The 9,870-nt window shown below is 40.5% G+C and overlaps 1 protein-coding gene across 1 annotated transcript in view; it reads right to left on the bottom strand.

Annotated features, from left to right (window-relative positions):
• Nucleotides 1–1,131: 1,131 nt before the first annotated feature.
• Nucleotides 1,132–9,870, bottom strand: part of ZNRF2 (zinc and ring finger 2) — a 56,452-nt gene continuing 47,713 nt past the window's right edge. The window contains 3 exon segments of the mRNA XM_082045781.1: nucleotides 1,132–3,117; nucleotides 4,299–4,376; nucleotides 5,133–5,238. Coding sequence (XP_081901907.1) covers nucleotides 4,319–4,376; nucleotides 5,133–5,238 — 164 coding nt within the window. The 3' untranslated portion in view covers nucleotides 1,132–3,117; nucleotides 4,299–4,318.

The following is a 9,870-nucleotide window of genomic DNA, read 5'->3' as shown; positions in this document are numbered from 1 at the left end:
CTTCCCCTCTGGCAAGCAGCATGTTTATGGCAGACCTGAGTATGGGAATTATTTCACACTCTTACATACTTAGGGAAGATATAGGCCAGATGACAGAAAATACTCTGAAACAGCACAGAATTGGCAATCTCAAGATATTTACAGACAAAGAAGCATATCACACTGCAATTTAAGTTATTGCTCCTTGTGGACGAGTGTGGTGTTCCTTGATCAAGACACAGGACTTGTTTGGTGTTTATTTTCCCCTTCTGAAGCACAATGACTCAGGACCTCTGTGAGAACATTCTTAAAACAAAGGTGTTGCCTATGACTAGAACTACATCTACAGCATGGTCGTCGCCAGCTGACCAACATAGCTGGCGACAGAAAGCTGACACAGGTGAGTCTCCACAGGTGTTTGCAAACCCAAGCATCACTTTCATGCTTCCACGGTCATTCTAGGCTTGGCCTATATTACAGGTTTTGATACCAGAAAACCTCCTGTAGCCTTTCAGAAGAGATTTATGGACACCAAGAATGCCAAACTAGGATCTAAGGCTGACCTCATATCATTTCTTCAAATAATCCAGGGTATTGCTGCTCTACTGTGCTCATGGAAGCAGCAACACACTCTTGCCTGCAAAACCACGCACCAGTGTGATCACGAGTGGGTTGCTTTTCAGACACTGGGCCTAAGTGCAGGACAGCAGGGATAACTGCTGGGTCTTCAAACCAGCTACTTGCATCTGAATACAGAAAATTAACGTTTTTCAAAAAAAAACCAAAAAAAACAAAACAAAAAAACCCCAAAAAGTAACCAAACTAGAAATATGAACTACCAAAACTGAGCTTAAGTTGTAAAGAGATTTATGTTTATAATATTTACCTACTTAATTCCCAAGCCAAAGGCTATCTATGACCTCGGAGCACAGGACACCAAAACACTTACCTACTCCCTTTACATTATTACAGGGGAGTTTCTGTAGGCATGAAGCCAACAGTAAACTTTAAATCAATGCAAATGTAAAAGGCTTTACTTTCAGAAGACAGCAGGAATTTAAAACCTTGGGAACGTGGGCCTGCAGGCAACACCACTGTTGGGGTATTACAGGTGCTGTAATTCCTCATCCCCTCCCTCCCTCCCCCCCAGGATAATACAAGGCAACACAAATATTCTCGACTAAAAAGGAATCTGTATAGGGAACGACTGTACATTTGATGTGACTAAAGAATTGGAAGTGTGACAAAATGATTCTGCTCCCACTGAAAAAGAGAATACAACAGAGCCCCATACTTACAGGTTCAGCTGAAACCGGTGATGCAAGCCCAAAAATGTGGAAACTGCACGAGCGATCATGACAATTACCTACTTTGGACTCTTTCAGATTTGCAGCATAACAAAGGCATTTTACAGAGCAACATTCAGGAGAAAAAGAATTGCAAGAATTGTTCTGCAAGCAAGAGAGAAGAGCTTAGTAACATGCACCACACTTGTTCTCCAGATAGCAGCAGTTGCTCCTGTTCTATGCCCTTTTTGATATGAATCACAGTAGCAACAGAGAGAATTATGTACTTAAAAAAAGCAGAATTACGGATATACAAGAAAAAAATGTTCAAAGTGTTGTGCAATTTATTTTAACTATTGAAACTCACTAAAAATGCTGTTGGTAATAAATATTTATAAACTCTTCCCTGTACTGTGAAATGCAGAAACTACTATGATTAATTCTTGATGCAAAAAGTATGCTTCTCAGCCCTGATATCTGTTCCAGTTTGGCTTCCCCCCCCACCTCCCTGTCTTTGTTTTTTTAAACTGTGATATTTTATGGGAACTAACAGTTCTCCACAGTTTTACTTGGTGTACCCAACCAGACACATCCCTTGTTCGTGGAGCCCTGGTTATATCAATACAATACAGCAAAATAATAATAAATTAAACAAATGCAGGTGCATTTAAAAAAATTTTTAAAATCCCACCAACCAAAACCAACAAGCACCAAAAACCACCGTCAAATGCCGGTCTCCACATGAAGAGACCAAGGATTTAGATGCAAAGTATTACAGATCCTGCCACCAAAAAAAATAATCCAAACAAGGAAACAAAAACTTACACATGTTTTAAAAATTCAACACAAATCCTACCTCGATGTTATCTCAACCCATGCCTATAAAAACCTCTTGCTGTGCCCACATTTGCAGCTATTCGTTTACACCTCAGGAGGCAGCCTGGAGATGAGAATAGTACAACAAAATAATTACCTGAAACATTTTTAAAAAAATACCCGTTAAACAAATTACCTTAACTGGCAGCACTTAAAATTGGTAATTCTTCTTTTTTTTTTCCTATTTAAAAAAAAGTTGCATAGCTGTAAGATTTTGCTTTGCTGCATTTTTGTTGTTGTTGTTCTTACTCACGAGCAGTAAAAGAGAAGTTTTAGTTACTTAAATAGCGACACAATGTGCAGATTTCAACAATCCCTATAGCTTCATCAATATAAATTAGTTACCTGTCCTGGTTTTACTCTTTGGACTGCATTGTGACAAAGATTTAGTTACAAAATTTTGAAATACAGTATTCCTATGCAGAGGAGTTTATGTTTTCTGTTCTTGAAAAAAGTGAAGAACGTAAAACAGGGTGTGAATTCAGTAAATTAAGGTCACACTGTTAGATTATATTTAGTTTGCCATTTACTCTTCTTCAGCCAACAAGAAGGTGAAAACGTTCCCCACTCCGAACCAGGGTCATCCTCCTGCAAGGGTCTCAGATAGCACGTATCGAACGTCTCCGCTTTCGCTCAAAGCAGCAGGAAACCTGTCCAATAACCTGCTTCTTCACAGAACCACAAGTTAGGCTGAAATTAGGAACTTTGGCCTTCGTTACAAAATAGTGTCAGTAATGTCTGTGGGGAGTCGATTGTTACAGAATGTGCAGCATTTTCAAGATCCCTGTGTGTTCTTTGCGTGAGTGTTTGGTATACCGAGCGCTGCTGGCAAGTAACCGGTGTCTGTAACGCTTTTTCCGTGTCACTGTCCATCTTTGCCTTTTTCAGCCACAAAGAACAGTAAGTCTCAAGCCAGGCACGCTGTGTTCAGCACGGGAACCTCAAATCTCCAATGTTTTCTGATCAGTGGAAGCAGCTGTTGAAAAAGCAGAAGACAAAGTACCATCATTTCAGCTGTTTCAGTGTATAGCACTCAGACAACATGAGTACAACCACTGTGTTTTCCTTCCCCTTTTCCCTAAGCCCCCAGTTATCACTAACTCTGCTGTGAAATAAAACAAATCCAATTTAACAAGAGGTTAGAACACCCATGAGCATGTGCAGAGACAAATGACCTCATAGACAGCATGGAGGCTTCTTCCACAATTCAGTTGTTGGGGGCACAACAGGAAAAGCGTTTGTTTATGAATTTTGGCTAACACTGCCCTGAGGTTGAAACAATTACCCCTGTAGCAGGGAACCTGCCTTCAGGTTCTCTCTGCTACCCCTGCAACAACCACTGCACCACAATACGACCTGCAGCACAGACTCATGAAGCAAGATGAAACAAATGAACAAACAAATGCCAAAGTCTTCAGATTAAAAAAAAAAAAATTCCATCAGAACAACAAAACTAAACCCTCAGCTACCAGCCAGAATTTCAGCTATCTCCATTTCTCTAAGAACCACGCTGATTGTTGGTATGTTTTGCAGCGCTTAGGGGGCAGTAGTTTAATGCAAGATAAAGTTTTCAAACTAGTCCATTAAAAGAATAAACCCAGCCTTTAAACCTTTGACACTGATTGCAGATCTGCAATCATTAACACAAAACATAAGCTGGAAAAATGTGAACCTCCGTGAGATGGGATGGACAGAAATAGGATAACATATTTATTTATTTATTTTAAACGTTCTGGAATGCATTAACATAAAAGTGGTTTTGAAAATATCTAGTTTCAACTTCTTCGTATAATTCCAAAAGCTTTCCGTCAGAAATAAATGGCAGCACTCATGGAACAATCCAAAATTACACAATTGTATCTTTTAATTCTGCTTCATTTCCATGGAAAAAATACTCTTTAAAAGTTAATGCTAAGGCTTTATTGGCACTGACTTGCCACTTTCCAGTATTAAAATTGGAATACATCATTTCAGACCATGCCATATAAGGATGCAGAAACCTTTTACATATTGCAATATACGTCAATACTTACTGATTAATATTGCAGTTCTGAGACACAGTAGCAAATTCACAAACTAAAAAAATAGCATAAAAAGTTATTTTAGATAATCAAGATATTTATGGTTGAAGTGTACGCATCTAAAAATTAATATTACCTAAAAACATGAATCTTGTCTTAATCTGATGGATGCTCAGGGCAAGATCTATTTACTTCAAACCATTCATCTATGCAGCTGTGAGATGCAAGACAAAAACGAAAACAATTGACATGAATATCTCTGTAACATTTAGCTGTAAGATATAAATATAAACTGGTTTCTCATAATTTCAATGACTAGCAAGGTGTTGCATTATACAAATAAGTATATGTATAGCACATACATCATTGGAAAATTTAATAACCCCAAACCACAGTAATATTTGGATATTAAACACTGTTGAAAAACTGAATTTCCTAAGTGTTAAAATTCTCTAAGGATGCACTTTACAAGTTACTATTCAGCTATTATACACAGGTTACTTCGCTACTAACACTATCAACTTGCTTTTATCATTCATTGACATTTTACTTCCTGCAGTTACAGTTATTTGTGAAAACAAATATCAAACAGGTTTAGAAAGTGTTTCCATTCCTCCCCCCAAAAATCTATTAGTATCTGACAAAACTTAGGTACATAGAACCTAAGCTCCACAGCCATGATGTGCATTCCTTCCCCATACAGGTGATTTTGCCTTATTTTTCCTGTGGGCTTTTCATGTAACCATGAGAAGGCCATAGGAGGGAAAACTGACTTCAAATACATTGGTGGAGATGCAGAAAGATGTCATTTTAAAAACATCCTTAGGGTTGCTGCTCTTGTTTCTTTGTTGTTTGTTTTTTTAAATGTAAAAAGCAACTTAGTTTTAGCGTTCCTTTAAGTAGCCCTTAGACGAGTTACCCACTACATGCAACCACCTGGAATTTTATATGCATCCTGAGGAATACTTGCCCTTTATGGTATATGCAGAGGCAAGGCAGCCGTGCTATAGTATCTCCTTGCTGCAGCTCTTCCAGGCATATTGCACACTCCCCAGCATCTTTACTCAGCACGTCCTCTGAAAAAGAGCATGAAATGAAGGGGTTAAAAAGCAGACTGCTACAAGCAGAATGTTCTTTATTCAGAACATCAAGGATAGCTACAGAAGATACTTCTTCTCTTACAGAAAGCCCTGCCAAGGTGAGTGAAGATTGCTGATGGGAGACCTCTTAGCACCTCACATTAAAATATGATTATGATTCAGTTTCTTGCCTGAACAACGCAGTTGCAGCTCAAAATGAAGTCCTGTAGGGAGACATCCATATGAAGAGGGGTAGCCATAACCAAAAGCCAGTATCTCTTTGGAGTTCATCGACTTCCAGCAGATCCATACCCCACCACACAGGCTGTTTTGATCTGACCTGGGAAACCCAGTCTCTGAGCCACGCAGGCACAGCAGACACACTGTGCTGCCAACCCCAAGAGCCAAGCACTGGAGAAGTCGGGTTCTTCATGCAGATGGTACATAACGCCTCCAGGGTTTTGAGGATTCATGCTGGGTGGGTTTTTCCTACCTGTACCTTCTCCCCCATGCTCAATTTTCACTACAGATGTTAAGTTCAAGCCTAAACATCACATTTTTCCAGACATGACACTGCAGGTAATTAACTAGGAAAAAGATCTTTTTAACTTCTAAACACTCAGCCTATCGTTTGCTTTTTCTACACTACTACTCATCTCCTACACATCTGGCTTTCTTTTACCAGCATTGTCAGTACTCATATTTCACACCTTCAACTGCCTCTTACCACCACATCAGCATGTTCTACTGCATCCCATCCACCTTTTCCTCTATGTAAAATATGCAACTGGAGTTTTCCATCAGGGAAAGATCAGTGCTGCACAGTTCCAATGACCCTAAATTCCTGGAGATACTGATTTTTTTGCAGCATTACCAATTCCCAAAACAAAGGAGAAAAAAGTAAGTTGCTAGGAATGCACAGGAGTTGGCTTTCACACACAAGTTTCTGGGAAAATTTATTATTTTTAATAAAAACATTCTTTCTTGGCACTTTTTTTCACCAGAACATGTGATGCGGAATTCAGTCTTAGCATAAAGCAAAACAGGAGATCACGTAAGGCCCCGTCCCAGTTAGAGGCGACCTCACGCAGTGCACAGAACATTCACAAGGGACCATGCAGCAACCACACTGGCAACCTCTGACAGATCAGAAAGGTGCATGCTTGGCAAAATAAAGCCCATGTGTTCAAATTTCCACAGTTTAATGGGAAAAATCTTCCCCTTCTTAACCAAAGGAAGTCTAAAGGGACTGCTTATGGAGAATACAGTTCCCAGGTATGACTGAGAAACCACCAGCTTTGCACTATTCTCTCCAGTGGCTCCAATATTCATTACTATGGTATTCTAAACACAGGAAAAATGACAAGCAGACAACTAGAAAGCTATCATGGCAGCAAAACGTAAAATGAAATTAGGTCTACCTGTTTCCCTTAGACTGGCAGCAAGCTGTCTTACAGGTGCTTGTGCTTCTAACACAGTGCTTATTTCAGTCTCTGCTATATTCATCGGTTATGTTAAAAATGCTGTATAATGCCACATGTGTGGCATCTTCATGAGGATATGTGAAGAATATCTAACATGAGGTAAACTGTTATAAAGAAAAATATTCAAAACAAAATAATAAACAATATATATCCACCACAATGAAGAAGATTAAAAATGTATTTTACATGGTAACATTTTTGGTAGGCATCGTATTAAGAAACTGCTTCTTTTGTTCTATTAATATCACAAGCTGTAAGCTTCTGAGAACATTAGAGATACCTAAGAGACAAAGCAACTTAAAACAACACAAGAGATCATAAGAACTCTTGTCTGTCATCACAAAACCCTGACACTAAGAACTTGCCCAGAAGAGGGTGCTAAGGATAAATACTTCCGTGAGGTTGTTTTGGTTTTGTTTTATAAAAAGATACTTTAATATCTGACACCAGGAGGCAAAGATTCTCCAGACAGTATTGTCTCGCTACAGAGATGCTAATCTTTGCCTGCAGCTCTCAGACTCTACCTTGCTAGACTGCTCTTTGCATAAGTACTTTGCCGAAAGTCCTGTGAACAGATCCACTCTCTTCCCACAGTTAGGTTGCAGGAAGAAGTGCCATTAATAATTCAAGCACGTATCATATACACAGAGCATATTTAATAAAAGTCATTTTTTTCCACGGAGTCACTTTATCAGATCAGCCGCTGGTACCCAACACAAAAGATACCTCCAGTGAATTAAACCCCAGCCTCCCTCCCTCAGTACTCTTAAAAGAGAAGCATTTAGTCAATGTTTGATAACAAAAATTAAAAAGCTGTCCAATAAAATGTAATTTATAAAAGAAAGCATCCCTGTGAACTGCTATCCCATCATTCTCTGTTGTACATGCCTGGCTTATCGTGCACACCCCAGACTGAACAACACTTGGGTCTGAACTCCCACTGAGCAATTTAACAAGGTTCTGCACCTTTTGGCTAACATAAGGGCAAGATGCCAATTTAAACATTTGTATCTCCCACCAGCCCTGGCATTATGTTTTCTTCCCTCCAGTACTCCTGTTCTCTCCCCAGCTGCCATTAGCCTCCCACTTGCCAATACCAGCCCAACTGCACAATAGAATCATAAAATAGCTTGGGTTGGAAGGGACCTTCAAAGGTCATCTAGTCCAGCTCCCCTTGCCATGAGCAGGGACATCTTCAACTAGATCAGGTTGCTCAGAGCCCCATCCAGTCTGGCCTTGAATGTCTCCAGGGATGGGGCATCTACCACCTCTCTGGGCAACCTGGGCCAGTGTTTCACCACCTTCAGTGTAAAAAAATTTCTTCCTCATGTCTAGCCTGAATCTCCCCTCCTTTAGTTTAAAACCATCACCCCTTGTGCTGTCGCAACAGGTCCTGCTAAAAAGTCTGTCCCCGTCTTTCTTACAGGCCCCTTTTAAGTACTGAAAGGCCACAATAAGGTCTCCCCAGAGCCTTCTCTTCTCCAGGCTGAACAACCTCAACTCTCTCAGCCTGTCCTCACAGCAGAGCTGTCCAGCCCTCTGCTAATTTTTGTGGCCTCCTCTGGCCCCTCTCCAACAGGTCCATGTCTTTCCTGTACTGAGGGCTCCAGAGCTCGACACAGGACTCCAGGTGGGGTCTCACCAGAGCAGAGCAGAGGAGCGGAATCACCTCCCTGGACCTGCTGGCCACCCTCCTTTTGATGCAGCCCAAGATACTTGCAGCCCCTTCTGGGCTGTGAGAGCACATTGCTGGCTTGTGTGCAATCCTTCATCCACCAGCACCCCTAGGTCCTTCTTGGCAGAGCTGCTCTCAACCCCTTCATCCCCCAGCCTGTATTGATAAGCCCCCTGGCACACATTGCCACCCTTCCTGCTTCACCCCAGGCTTTCCCACTGGGATAAGCCGCCGGGCACACACTGGGCTTTGCCCAGTCTGGCCACTCCTGCAGAGGAGATTTTGTTAACAGGCTTCAGTGGTCTTCCTCTGAAATAATGAGGAGTTGACATTCCCTACTTCTTGTGTTAACCTGACAAATCCTACCAGGTTCTCACACAACAGAAAAGTGTAAATACTGAAGGAATTAGTACAAAATACTCAACTGCTCTAAATGCCCACATGCAGCTTGGCACTGCATGTTAACAGACTCAGAACCCATGTAATTATGCTCACGATCAATTACACATATAGAATGACAACAGCAAAACCAAATCCTTCATGGAGCTATGATATTTTGGGTCTGACTCCCTTCTGACCATTTTAGATGATTTGGATCATCAATCCCAGATAAAGAAAAAGAAGTAAAAAAACCTGTTAGACCTGGATTCAGTTCTGCACTTGTTTCATACAGCACCTTCCTGTACCAACACTGGCTTATACCACATGGAAGTCAGTTTAAGGGCCATTTAACACTGACTTTTAAACATATCGGCCATGGAAAAATGTGTAAATCGTTTTACACAGAAATGCTGCAGTCTGAACAATTTTTTGGTTTAATATTTTTGTACAGTGGAGTGATTCAGCAGATACATATTATTCTCTCTCCTTTTTCTCTTTTCTCTTAAAAAAAAAAAAAGAGAGAACAGTTTGAGATTTCATCAATGTTATGATTAAAACATTTATATGTGTGTATTACTTAAATGGAAGTGGGAAGAGGAAGTAAGCAGAGGCCACATTTTTCCATTTCGCCCACGCGTGGGTACATACACAAACACTCACCGCACCCCCACATCCATCTGCCTTGCACCAAATGGGAGGTAAACACTCCTCCACCTTCCCAGCTGTTTGAACAAGTACTCACTAGCCAAAGACTGGTGTCAAAGATGAAATCTGGCAAAAGAGCGTAGTCTTTCCCTACTTTGTCTGCTCAAGTACTCCTCGCCTCTATCCCTGGTTCATAATATTACTGTTCTAACTTCTGGTTGTCGGTAATTTTTCCTCCTAAAATTCTGCTCTTTACTGCAAAAGAAGTTCTATTCCACTCCTGCATTTATAGCAAAATAGGAAGGCGCTGAATTACAAGACAATCATCCTGGCAATTTTGCATGTAGTTTACCAAGTAAAAACTTTTTCTAGAACTTTTGAAAAATATATCCAACAACTATCAAAGCCATCAGCTCAGCCATGGCTAAAATCATAGGCAATGCC

The sequence above is a fragment of the Streptopelia decaocto genome (assembly GCF_964273445.1).
Source record: "Streptopelia decaocto genome assembly, chromosome: 2".
NCBI lineage: Eukaryota > Metazoa > Chordata > Aves > Columbiformes > Columbidae > Streptopelia > Streptopelia decaocto.
Note: the sequence above shows the minus strand (reverse complement) of the source record. Positions and strands in the feature narration are given on the sequence as shown.